The following is a 14205-nucleotide window of genomic DNA, read 5'->3' as shown; positions in this document are numbered from 1 at the left end:
TTGGTGTATTATAGGAAATGCAAAACACATCCCTCAGGTGAAAAGATAACAATTTTCTGGGTAGATATTTAATTTGGCTCCTTAAATAGTATTACTCTATAAGTAAGAAACATCAGTGCAACAGAGTGAACTATTTACATCTGAAAAATCTCCATTGTAATAATTTAGTGAATTAAATACTATATTCTTTCTAAAATAATAAAATAGTGTTAATTCACGATTATATTCCAGCTTCAACTATATAGAAACAAGCCTGCTCCTCACTATTTTGGCTTGATGCACCCATCATGGTAAAAAACTTGCACCTCTTTAGATAAATAATAGCAGGACAGTTTACATAAGCACTGTTGAGATTTACTGCTTCTTCTTTTAATGATACCTCTCTGATAAAATCCAGCACTGAAAGATATTAAATGATGTGTCTCTCATCTCCATTTGAACAAGTTCTGTGCGTAAATAGGAAATGGAAAAAATGGTTTCGTAGTCCAAGTTAATGCCAAAATAAATGCCGGGTACATGTTGTAGCACTAACAAGTGACCATGACAACTAAACCTTACAAGAATGAGGACCATGCTCAGATACACACTGTATCTCAAGACTCTCCAAACAGTAACATGGACGCAAATGGTCACAGCTGAATGAAAAACCAAAGAGTGACACAAGGACATTAGAATTCAAAGTTTAGATTGTGTCCAAGTGGGGCTAATTAAGGAGCCTGGACACCAGGGTTTAGTCCCATCTACTGCTTCAGGAGCACAAAAGCCTTATAATGCCATTTATTTTTGTTAACTGCTGTAAATGTGACACTTTAGGGTAACCCCACTACAATGGCTCTCACTTAAAAATTAAAACTATTTCACACTGTCAACTTATAGTTATTTGATAACCTAGCATGATTTTTATGTTGGCATTTTAAGGTTTTAAGAAAAGCAAAAGAAATCCCTCAGATTATTCAGTTACCAAGTTTTATTCGTTTTCCATTCAACTCTGTACATGATGTACAGTCCTCCACTCAAGTGAAAGAAATAGAGTTTGATAAACAGTGCTGTAAGAAGTCAGATGAGCTCTTCAGCTCACCAATGCACCAGTGGCCCAGCAGTTCAAGAGAGTGAGCCGTCCTCAATTGCAGTTTAGCTTCTCTTTATTCTCATCTCACTTTGAGTAGCTGCAGTCCAGATAGTGGATCTACATAACTCACAAATAGATTCACTCTGGAGCTGGGCAGTTTGCATTATCAGTGAACTCCACTTCTCCATTACAGGGCTTAAACAATGATGAAATTCATGGAAACGCATGTTTAAAAAGCATAATGCCCTGAGGGTATCGTGAAATGCATAGAGAGCCACTCTCTGACATGTGCACTTACAAAACATCATGGCGATTGAAATATACCACCTTCGACAGACTACAGTCCACAAACAGCTTTAATAAATTGGAAAACATGCTGGAAGGCAAGCAGAATAAATCTGAAGTGGAAGCTTACTCCCTTCAGTACTTTAGTGTAATATCACTTATACCTGTAGAGGCTATGGAAAAACATTAGTTGTGAAATGGGACCACACCACAGCCTTCAAACCAGTTAAACTACAGTATTTGAATAACTTAAGATCCTTGGAAACAGTAAACAGAAGTCAAGACTACTTCGAGATTTGCTAGATGAGAGAGACTGAAAAAATCAAGATGACAAGATGATTAATAACAATATATAATCAAGTTATCATTAATGGTTTTTAAGACCAAAATGCATTTTATGTATTGAAATGAGCAATTTTTGGCTTTTGTTGGCCATCCTAATATGGTATACATAGTTGCACAGTGCTGCACAGTTTATTTATTGAGCAATTGTTTTTGTACTTGAATCGTTTTGAACGTTTCTTGCCTTTAGTAAAGAATGATGATATTACGTGAGGTCTGGCACCTTGTCTCTCCTTTATGGCTTAATTCACAGCAGATTAAAGGACCATTGAAAGCTGTTTGACATGAAATTATTACTTGGCTCGCTAACACCTTAAATTTGCTTCAACATCATTGTCTACCAAACGCAGCTCAAAGTCTGTAGTATTGATCATCTGTCTCACAAATCAGATTAAGAGAAGACTGGCATATGTCTATCCTGGTTCCAAAGCATATAAATGAATAATGATTTAAAATGGACAAGGTTGACTTGCATGCATGGAGGACGGCAAGACTGAACCCCACAAACTGCTATTGATCTACTGTATATGAAACATGTTAATGACATGCATAATTAAAGCTGACAGCTCAGTTACTACGCCAAACTTAATACCATACCAAAATCAATGCACAAGAACAAAATAACCTTTGCAATCCACATTTTTAAAATGTTTTTACAGATGTACGTCCACAAATCCAGATTAGAACGTTTATTTATATTATAGTAGTTAAGCTTGTGACCTTTCTGCAAACTTAATGAAATCTCTATAGCTTCATATTATTTAATAGAGAAAGGTTATTAAATTTGATTCTTTGCTGGCCCCATTCACTTTATTTACAAAAACAAGTAAAGATGTAAAGTACATTTTCAGTGCTTTTAAAAACTCAATTACCAACAAAAATCACATTACTAAATTATCAAAAGGCTTCAGTAAAGGGGCATTGAAATAAATATTGGAAAAATATTTAGTACTTTTTAACTGGTTAAAAGTATTTTTATGTCTTTACATTGCTCCCTTACAAATATTACAAATTGTCTCAGAAAATTATATAATGTTTCCTCTCCCTTTCCTCAACCTACAGCTCAAAAAAGAATTGTGAGTTGAACATAAAAGGGTACTATCTATTGAGAAGTAACTAGTAAAATAGGGAGCACTGGGGGAAAAAGAGGTATTTTCAGTATTTGCCTAGTAAAAAGATTAAAGCCTACGAAAAAACAATTTGCACAATCTAAATTATATATCTTTTGGACACTGAAGAAAATTTAAAATAAGCATTTATTTAACAAAAATGTCTAATATCTTACTGTCTTAGTGGTGTATATAATTACATACAACAGCAGCTCATTGTCTTGTATAGTATGCATTAACAGACTGTAAAGTACAAGTGTAGTGTATACATAACATCCTCTAACTATTATTATTTTATTAACAATCTTTATGGAAGGTAGATAAAAAGGACTTTCTGAAGTTCAAGTTGTCATTTCTGGTCCTAATTCTACAAAATGCACCATGTGATGTTCTGCAGAGTAAACCGACTACACCTTGATACCACTTCAAGACAATTATTAGTCTGAAAGCCCAGGCACGTAGTTTGTAGATATTAGTGCTGTGGAGAAATGATACGCTTTCAGCATGTTGCTACAGTACGTGTGATAAACAGATTTTTCTTTCCTGAAGAGTTGCCCGGTTTCACTAAGAAAAAATCAGAACATGTGTTAGTGTATATTTATAGCTTGACATCATCTGTGGATAAACACACTTTATAAAAACGGCTGGTGAAAATATTTAGATTTTATGCAATACTCTGCAAAGGTCTTAGAGCAAAAAGATTAGAACAATGCAAAGTATCTGTGTTTAACTCTTTATGGTGATTTTCAATGACATTTATGCGTAAAGTTAATTTTGATAGACCTGCATTGTGTAGTACATTAAATAGTCTTTTACCTTTATGGATAAATAGAAAGAAACAACTTCTGTTAAAACAAGGGACATCTGACAGTGAGTCAATAAGATTTGATTAGAAAGTTTAATATTTTACTTCAATACTTCATATTTGCTGTTCATGTTTTAACCTTGAGTTACTGTGATCAAGTTTTTGAGAATCATGATCAATGTAAATGAAAGATGATTAAATGGCAATCTTGTTTTCTTCTCTCCCAGTCTAAGCCGTTTCAATAATGAAGTTATTATAAAATATATGCATAGCTTAAAACACTGGTGGACGTGATGTTCTATCATACGTCCTGGTATTGTCTACATTTCTAAGACTTTTGCATAGCAGTGCATATTGATCTGTTGTAGCATGACACTGAAAAAATTATACAATTCTATGCAGTTTATAGGTTTTTAAAAAATTGAAACAATTTCTTTTTATTTGATTAAATTTGATTAAACTGCAAATAAATTAAATTAGTATGTCCCAAATGAGATGAAAAAACAAAATGATAGTTCTTTGAACCCCCCAAAAAAAGACAAAACAAAAAAACCTTTCCCAAAAAGTAATTTAACTTAAGGGGGGAATTACTCTCTTGTAAACTGTACACAAAGGGATATCTCCAGTACGTGCTCCCATAAACATTAAGATCACTACCACAAAACAATAAAAAAACATCATCCTCATTTCTAAAGTGCCTTAATAATATACTGTGCCATGTATTACAAAGTTTCAAAGTAGCACAATTCATCATGCAAGACAAAAATATATCTTTAAAGTACAGTATTTGTTCACTTAATAAAACTGTAACCAACAACTAAGAACAATGTTGGAAAAATACTGTAAGTCTTCAATTTTTGGTGATACATATAATTATAATTTTAAATAAAAACACATTATACCATTAGACTACTTTTCTCTCATTAAGTGGGGAATAACATAATACAAGTATATCAATTATACTGTAATTACTTTAGTTATATATTTATAAGTATAAACATATAAATGTATAACTACAAACTCTTACACAGGTTTTATAACATAATCCCAGGACTTGAAAAACAATATTAAATGATTACTGTTAATGAAAGTGCCATTTCACAGAATATGAACTACAGTACATACAAATGAGGTAAATGTGTATTGCATTTTGAAACAAATCAATTTGGCAGATAAGAAAAAATATAACCAAACATTTAACATGGTTCTGACTAGAGAAGTATGTTAAAACATTTGAATGGAGAATACTCAGGTAACGTAACTTTACGAGTTCTGCTGGTAATTGGACTAGATATTTTCTAGAGATAGCTATGTACAGTATGTCAAAACTGTGAATGCCAGAAATAAACCTTATTTTGGTTTAACTATGTCTTCATTTCAGCAATATTTTAATGAGATTTCTTCCTGGCTTTGTATGCATGAGACAAACAAATATTTCTTCACTCAAGCACTCAAAAAAAGAAGCAAAGTGTGATACAAAATGTAAACATTCACCTCATTCTCTTACTAATAACGTTGGTTAATGCACTAATAAATATTGTACTTTCAGTTGAGTTTTAAAAACATCAATAAATGAACATAATACTCATTATTTTTGAGACTCCCAATATGGGATTAAAAAGAAAGAAAGTAACAGACTTTGTGTAGATTGTGACTATTAAATGGCAAAATAAATGGCAATCCCTAAATCCCTGTTTCCCTTTCCTCCTGTGTTCTCACTAAATTGTCATGGTGCTGATGGATCGCTGGTGACCTGGGTTGAAAGGGTCAGGGCTGTCATTCCTGCATGCGCTGCTGTTTTCAGTATCATTCCGTGGATCAGAGACGAACGTGGGAAAGTTTGAGGTTCTGTGCTGCAGAACTTGCTGGTTGCCAGAAACAACCTCTGTCCCACTTGACATCCCCTTCCCTGGATTCCTCTGACTAAGTGTGGCCCCAGAGTGAGATTCTGCAGTGTAAAAAGAAGCCTCAGCGCAGCCTTCTCTTGGCAGCTCGCCACCATTATAAACTGGGGAGGATGGAGAAGGCAGATCAGTTTGTGAGGCAATGCACTGTCTTGTACTGCTGCTATCCCTCCATTCCTTAATCAAAATTTCCCTTGTAGTTTTGTCCAGCTGGTCAAGCTGTCGTGCCCGATGAAGAGGTGAGAAGGCAAAGCTACCTTGCAAAATGCGAATCAGGTATCTGGAAAAGATGACAAACAGTGAGCTCCTTGTGATCTCTTAGAATGTCCCCCGTTTTCCTTTACTATATCCTGCAAACTTTCAGAACACTGAAAATAAACTTTTGCATGCCTCAAGATGCTATGGGAATGTCTTTCCATTGTTTCAATATTCATCACGTATTGACATTTCTATGGCTTGTTCAGTGGCAGGGCTATGCTTTTCATTTCTTCAGCTATCAATTTTCAACAAGCCAAATTAATGTCGCAAACTAATTACTTCTAGGATGTGTGCAGCACAAATCGAAGGCCAAGCAGTTAAGATGGATTACCTTGGTAACAGCGCAATTATAGGAGTTATGATGCAAACCAGGTAGAAACGTGGATCTGCCATTTGCCCCTCCATGATCCAGAAGGGATTAGAGGGTGGGTTGCAGGTAATGCAGCAAGCACTGAAGGCAAGAGCCACAATGAAATATAATAGGACACTACCTATCATTGTAGCCCAGTGAACCACTGTCTGGAAAAAAATGACAAAGCATGCAATCACAATGATGGAAGACAGTGTGCAGTTTCCAGATGGCTTTTCTGGAATACATGAATGTCCAGTGGTCTATAAAGGATTTGCTTGCATAGCAGGGGGTAGAAAAAATGCTTTTGTTGTCTATTCGACTTGGAGTACTTTCCGAAACTTTAAAAAACGATGAAAAACGGCATCAGAGAATTTATACGTTTTTTTTTACATTTACTTTTTCTGCTTTTGCAACACCTTGGAGGTGCAGATCACTTGTCACTTGTCCTCTAGAGTATGACAAGGAAACACCAGAACAAAAGAAACCACTCCATCTTTCCGAGGCTTAAATATATGTTTTCAGACATCTTAATCCCAGAAAAGGAAAAACACTTCCTGTCTTTGTTCTTCAGAATAATATTCTCATCAAAAAGGCCTTGTTCTTCAGGATAATAATCTCCTCAAAAAGGCCCTTTTTCCTTAAATACTTTTTTTTGCCGATTTTCATTGCAACTACCCGGTCGGTCTCAAATGACATAATTCTCACTCCAACCTGCCATACTATTAAGTACATTAGAAGATCTCTTTCTATTACAAACACAAAATGGGGAAATGTTACAGGGGTTAGAGACTATGCAATATCCTAGGCCCATATGAGGGCGGAGCGGTTGCACTGTGGCTCAGGATCTGCGTCTGTGGCTGGAAGGTTGCCGGTGACCGGCTGAGGAATCTTACTCCATTGGACCCCTGAGCAAGGCCCTTAACCCCAGCTGCTCCAGGGGCACCAAATATAAAGGGCTGACCCTGCACTCTGACCCCATATAAAAACCCCCATAGAACTTTACCCCCTCTTCTGTCAAACACTGCAGCTCAACATGTAGGTCAACATTTTATAACATGAGTCAAATATGGTTTTCTTATTTTCTATGAGCAGTACAAGGTAGAAATAGAGACACTGTCCTTTGCAATAGCTTGTAGTCACATTCCTACTCTGCAAATTGGAGAAATGCTGTAAAGACACAAATAAAGATGAACAATTTTTCATCAACTACAGTGCAAACTAAAAAAACAGAGTGCTTACCCAGTTTTTTATCTCTATGGCCAGGTGTAAAAGAATAATAAATAATGCCACAGTGTTCATGGGAGTTCCAAAGGAATATATGTCAATATCAGAACCCTCATATGTCTACCAAAGAAAAACAAGAAAAAATACATGAAATGACCAAAAGTACAAAAAATATTGATCCAAAATATAACTGAAGTATTATACTTACGAGGTAAGGGACAAAAAAACAGATAAGACTTTGGTAAAAGGCATCCAACATTGCAATCCAAAAAGTATGCCACTTATATCCCTGAAATCAAAAGCAGTATATAAATATTTATGAAAGTAATTGAAAGAATATTGAATACACAATGACTGCAATGTATCAATATTCATGGCTTGTTTTTAACAAAAAACTTAATCTTTCATAACAATGTTGATTTAGTGGCTACTGAAACAATTCCCTCAAAACAAACAGAAGTTAAACTTCTGGCATAGAAGAATGCAATCTTTATGAGCTTTATGTTGTCAATTAAGAAAATTAAGAAATGTGCTATGTTTACTTACATATTTGGAACTTGGTTTTTACAATATTACATAAATATATTGTGTACAAAGCATCCTGTACAAACATCTCTATAAAATACGTGATTATTTTATATATGAACTTCCAGACATACAATTAAAATACTTTTACTTAACCATGCTACAATAACATCCTGCAACCCAGGATAAACAGCATCCATTAAAATGTAAGACTCAAGTGAATTATTATTCATATAACAGGCTAATGGCTTCTGTGAGAATTCCTATTGAACTAGATCTGTCGTACTCTACTACTAATAAATTACCAATCTCCACAAAATGACTAATTTATCTCTGTGTTGTGCCTCAAGACAGTATAAATTTTCACTTACAAGAGTAAATACTCTGCATCGCAAATACATACAGCACTTGTAATGGCATGCAGAATTTTTAGCACTGTTGCAACAGTCCTTGAGGCAGATGTTGTTAATAAGGCCTTTATTAATTGAAGTCACAAGTAAGTCTCAAGGAAGCAATAACACTCAGAGGTTCCTGGTTTATTGTTCTGCTATATATCATATAATACTTTAGAAATTCAGAGGAAGCTATTACTGGTGCTGAATATGTCCATTATATGCATTCAGCCACCCTTGAAATGCCTCACCAGAGATGTCTTTACTGACAATCAGGACTTATTCTCCAGGGTTCTTTTGTTTCATAGGTCAACACAATGAGAAAAGGAGCCTTTTCTGGTTTTACAGACCATTTGTGGCCAAGATTACAACAATACTAACCTCAGATTTTTGGCCACTCTTGTATAGCTCTGGTAAACCTAGAAGTGTTTCAGCAGAGATGTCTTTTTCCATAATGCCAAAAATGATGGGGGGTAGTGAAGTGAAAAGCAGGTTGAAAAATATCATCAGCCAGTAATCAATCATCGCAGCTCCCGAAAATCCACAGTAAAATTGGTACCAGAACAAGAGGTTCACATATGTCTGGTTTCAAATAAAAAAAACTTCAGTTATTTCATGTGTAAATTGAGAAATTAGTCTTCAATGCTGTTAAATATATTTTTGGAAAAAATAAATAAACCTTATTATATGTTAATTCATTATGGGATAATGAATAGTTAAAATCTTTCATTAAAATCGCTAACTGCCAAAAGTTAAGTAAGTAGTAATTCACTTTCTTAAAGGATGAACAGCTCAGTTTTGACAAGACCTAATAACATAAATGAAGGCAAACAAGTAGAAAAATCCTTTGATAGAACATTCCATTCTAGCATGACCCAGTGGATACTTACCACATTCTTGTAGAAAAAGTAGATAATCATGTTTGCCAGTCTGCTGTAGCACCAATGGCCATGAACTAGCAACAGCTTTTTAAGGTACTTAAAACGGGATATGGCAAAATCACTGGCCATCACTGCCTACAAAATGAATGCATTGACATGTTCATTAGAAGAGTGATCCTTGTACAAATTTAGAAGTACAATGAGGTTAAAATGATTTGCATAAATTAGAAAGTCCTTAAGAGAAATAATAAAATAAAAAGTGCATAATATGCCTTATTATGCTTACGACTGCTATGCGACTGAAATCAGAAGTGTTTCTCGGGGAATGATTGTTTTGCATTTGTATGAGAATGAAGTCCTAAACCCAATTTAAGAGCAAGCAGTGAAAGAACATTTTTTTAGAGCAATCTGTCCATGTATGTAAAACACTATATCAACATAAAACTAGTAACTAAACAATGAAACCTGACCTTACGTTTTACTTAGAAAGTAAGATGTTTCAGAGTTAATGTGGTAATGGAAACACACTAAAATTAATTTTGCTTCATACACCAAAGAGAATATTGGTGTTTCAGATCCAATCTTATTTTCTTTCAAATTGTTTGAAAACATGACCAAATCCTATTACATAAAAATTTGGAAAGGCAGGAAATAAAATTGACTTTTTGCATGGAACCTCTTCCTGAAGATCTCAATTCTGTCTCTTACGTTTTAGCATTTATCTCTTAAGATATGCTTTTCTTTTGAAATTTTAGTTAAGCTTCCTTTTTTATTTTAACATTTTTTTGTATATCCCTTAGCAAGTGAACTGCTAAATCGCAACTTGCTAATTTTGGTTTTTGAAAAAAGAAACCTAAACATCAGGTATATGTTTCACACACCTGCATTCCTTCCTGTCCAGAAATTCCAATTCCAATGTCTGCTGCCTGAATCATGTTTACATCATTAGCACCATCCCCTAAAATTACAGAAGGAAATAAAAATAATAGATCAGTCATCAGTGGCAATTCCTGCCTTACAATTTCACTGTGACAACAAATGCTTATACATGGTAATGGGACATACAATGACAGAAAAATGGCTAATTTAACATGAAATCTTTCAGCATTGGCATGTTTGTGGTGCTGCATCAATGCACAGGAAAAGCTATGAAAGAGAAGGCAGTATAAGCAGGGAGACTAAGACACCATTTTTTTCACACAGAAAAAAAGCTACTTACAGTGCAGTCCATAAGTATTTGGACAATGACACAATTTTGTTTTGGCTCTGTACACCAGCATATTGGATTTGAAATCAATCAATGACAATGAGGTTAAAGTGCAGAATGTCATCTTTAATTCGAGGGTATTTATGTCTATATTGGGTGAACCATATAGGTCATTCCTTATATAGGAATCACAGCCCTTTTTAAACTTAGTACATAGTTCATTTCATGAGATCTAAAGTAGTTGGACACATTAACATAATCTTAAATAAAATTTGCAGTTGATGACTGCCTGAAGTCTGCAACCCATAGACATCACCAGACATTGGGTATCTTTCCTGGTGATGCTCTGCCAGGCCTGTAATTCAGCCATTTTCAGATCCCGTTTGTTTAGGGAGCTTTTTGCTTTCAGTCTTGTCTGCAGTAAGTGAAATGCATGCTCAATTGGATTCAGGTCAGGTCATTGACTTGGCCAATCAAAGACATTCCATTTTTTGGCCCTGAAAAATGCCATAGTTGCTTTAGAAGTATGTTTGGGGTCATTGTCCTGCTGCAAGGTGAAGCACCATCCAATGATTTTTGAAGCATTTGGTTGGATCTAAGCAGATAAGATGCTTCTACACTTCAGAATTCATCCTGCTGCTGCTGTCTGCAGTCACATCATCAATAAAGACAAGTGAGCCAGTTCCACTGGCAGCCATACATGCCCAAGCCCTGACACTACCTTCACAATGTTTCACAGATGAGGTGGTATGCTTTGGATCATGAGCAGTTCTATTTTTTCTCCATATGTTTCTCTTTCCATCATTCTGGTACAGGTTATTCTTCGTCTCATCTGTCCATAAGGCTTTGTCCCAGAATTCTTTAGGCTTTATGTACTTTTTAGAAAACCGTAACCTGGCCTTTCTGCAGCCTTTCTTAGCAGTGGTTTGTGGTGAACCTTCCGAGATTATGCTGGTGTAATTTTCTCTTTATGGTCTTTAGTCTTTGACACATCTACTTTATGCCTACATCCTGGAGAGTGTTCCTGATATGTTCAACAGTTAAAAAGGTTTTTTTTTGTCACAATTGAAAGTATTCTTCAGTCATCCACTAGTGTGGTCTTCCGTGGTCCACCAGGTCATTTGCTATTGCTAAGCTTACCAGTGCATTCTTGCTTCTTAACAACGTACCAAACAGTTGATTTTGACACACCTAATGTTTTGGCTAAGGTCTCTGATTGATTTATTCTGATTTTTCAGCCTCATGATGGCCTGCTTCACTGGCATTGAAAATTCTTTGGTCCTCATGTTGAGAGACAACAGCAACAGGCCCCAGATGCAAATGCCACATCTAGAATTAACTCTAGACCTTTTGTTAGCTCTCTTGTCCATGAAATAATGATGCAACAACACACAGCCGGCCAAGAAACAACTGAGTAGCAAATTGTACAATTACTTTTGGTCCCCTATAATGGGAGGACTATGTATAAAAAGGGCTGTGATTCCTATATGGTTCACCCAATATACAGTAGATGTAAATACCCTTAAATTAAAGCTGACATTCTCCACTTTAACCTCATAGTCATTGTTTCATTTCAAATCCAATGTGCTGGAGTACAGAGCCAAAACAACAACAATTGTGTCACTATCCAAATACTTACGGACTGCATTGTACAAGAGGCTACTGAATCTCATTGTCTCTGATGGTACATTGTGATCCTTATAAGTTAAACTGGAAAGCTAATGTGGACTAAGCTCGATGCAGAAGAAGTTGGTTCCCTATAGTTCATCTCAACATAAATCTCCCTAAAGTTCATCTCAACATAAAGATCTCCATATCAACTTAAGCTTATAAATATAGGTATATGAACTTGATGGACTATGAGGACATTAATTGTTAGTAATAAATATTTTTATAGTCAGGCATAAAAGTATAGAGCAATTAGTTTAGTACCTATGGCGAGGGTCATGACTTTCAACTGTTCTCTTGCCAGCTTGACCACAGAGCTCTTCTGCAGAGGAGTGGCACGACAGCAGAGCACAGAGCGGCAGCGCCGAGCCAGTTCGAGGAACTTCGTTTTGAGGTCCTCCTCAAAAACAAAGCTGAGTGTCCTTCCATCAATCACCAGGCCAAACGTGGGGTACACCTCAGCCGCAGGCCTGACTGAGGTCATACCTACTCTAAATAACTCAGACTGGGAAACAGGATCATATTTCTTTACTTCCTCAATGGTGCAGTCAAGTATGGACTCACAGGCCTCCTATAGATATAAAAACAAGACAGAAAATGTCAGCATACCTTTTTATTAGACTGATACTAGAATACACACATCTTATTACTGCAAAACAAAAGCCACACCATTAGCATTATAACCTACAAAATCTATAAGATGTGTATAAAATCACTGCCATCTTGCATCATCATGATTGTGTCCATAACTAGACAATCAATAATCAATAAACACAATCATCATGAACCATTCTGGTACAGCACAAACTGTGGAGATACTCCAAAAAAGGCAAGAGAAATGACTAAAAAAATGTAATTTTTGGTAACAGGCAAAATTTTGAAATGTTATCACACCTATGAGTGTAGCTTACTGACAAAGTGTTTCTTCACATTTTTATTTAGGCAAACTACAACGTGTGATGCCTTTTTGCAAAGTGGTTTTGATCATGGATATGACAGAACTTATGGGCCCATGTGGAACGTGTTTTCTAGTAGTTAATGACATGCTCCACCTGTCCTTTTATGCCTGCTGAATACAAGCTCGTTTTAAAATTTATTTCAATCACAAATGTGTGCACAGCAGTTTAAGGAGAGTATACTGTAGCTTTTTGACAAAACACAACCCGAATAAGCTTTCATGAGTCCAGGGGACACCTGGAAATTGTGTTGTAGATATTATTGATGCCTTTTGCCCCTAACTGAATAAAATGGTAATGCTGTAAATCAAGATAACCAGCAGCTGGACAAACATCTGTTCCACGTGTCCATTATATGAACTGAAATACATGAAATAGTAACTTACAGAAATAAAAAAGTTAAAATTCTATGAATATCCACATCTAAAATAATGACCAAATGTCAACTAATTACTGCATTGTGGGCCGAGTTTGTAAGCTACAGAAATGCAGCACACTGCGACGTGCTCATAATACTTCAAGTCACAGGGACTTTGTTCAAAAGCCAGATATACATTCCAGAAAACAATGAAAAACTAGTCATGAATTGCTGGCTATTCAGAAATTCAAGTGCACAACTGTATCTCTTCATTATAATTATAATGGAAGTATGTGGTCTTATGGAATTTAATTGTGACAGTTTGTAAAAATGATTTCTAAAAAAACACACATAAAAGTCATAAAGGACAATGAGTATATCATGTGTCGCTTGACCTTTACTAATATGTAATTTTTTTCTAATGACTAAGCTTTTGGCCACATTGCAAATTTCAATTAAAAGGAAACTAGCTGAAGGCATGCAATGACTTAATGCATGCATTTTACATTTGAAAAGAGCTGGGGGGGGGCAATTAAGTGCTCACTAACGAACAGTCAAGATTGCAAAAAATCAATGGAGGTCTGTCAAGAAAAGAAGCCAAGAGGGAAATGCACCAATTAGAATGGAAGTTTGTTCCCCCCACCTCTGCTATCAAGAAAAACAACATTTCTGCAATACCTAGGTGCTATGCTCATCATCAGCCCCATCCTGTTCTTGGCAAGATTTGTTGATATTATGGGTCTATGAAAAAATCATTAGCTTTAAAATATAAATACAAACATCAGAAAACATCAAGGTAAAAACTGGGGCCTCGTGGTTGTTAGCACTGCTCAACAGCTTACAGTTCTTCAGCCAGTTTCATCCTGGGTG

At 35.6% G+C, this 14205-nt stretch overlaps 1 protein-coding gene across 3 annotated transcripts in view; it reads right to left on the bottom strand.

The window, feature by feature from the left end:
- Positions 1-1124: 1124 nt before the first annotated feature.
- atp10b (ATPase phospholipid transporting 10B) overlaps positions 1125-14205 on the bottom strand; it is a 47919-nt gene continuing 34838 nt past the window's right edge. For 2 of the 3 annotated variants that reach the window (XM_006631876.3, XM_015349428.2), the window contains 8 exons: positions 12286-12592; positions 10028-10104; positions 9156-9281; positions 8647-8847; positions 7557-7637; positions 7364-7468; positions 6104-6291; positions 1125-5794 (listed from right to left, as the gene is read on the bottom strand). In XM_006631876.3, coding sequence (XP_006631939.2) covers positions 5329-5794; positions 6104-6291; positions 7364-7468; positions 7557-7637; positions 8647-8847; positions 9156-9281; positions 10028-10104; positions 12286-12592 — 1551 coding nt within the window. In that variant the 3' untranslated portion in view covers positions 1125-5328. Of the gene's footprint in view, positions 5795-6103; positions 6292-7363; positions 7469-7556; positions 7638-8646; positions 8848-9155; positions 9282-10027; positions 10105-12285; positions 12593-14205 lie in introns of those variants that run through there. The other variant, XM_015349429.2, reaches the window with a different exon arrangement.

The sequence above is a fragment of the Lepisosteus oculatus genome, chromosome 11, assembly GCF_040954835.1.
Source record: "Lepisosteus oculatus isolate fLepOcu1 chromosome 11, fLepOcu1.hap2, whole genome shotgun sequence".
Lineage (NCBI taxonomy): Eukaryota > Metazoa > Chordata > Actinopteri > Semionotiformes > Lepisosteidae > Lepisosteus > Lepisosteus oculatus.
The sequence above is the reverse complement of the archived record's forward strand: the minus strand, read 5'-3'. Positions and strand labels throughout refer to the sequence as shown.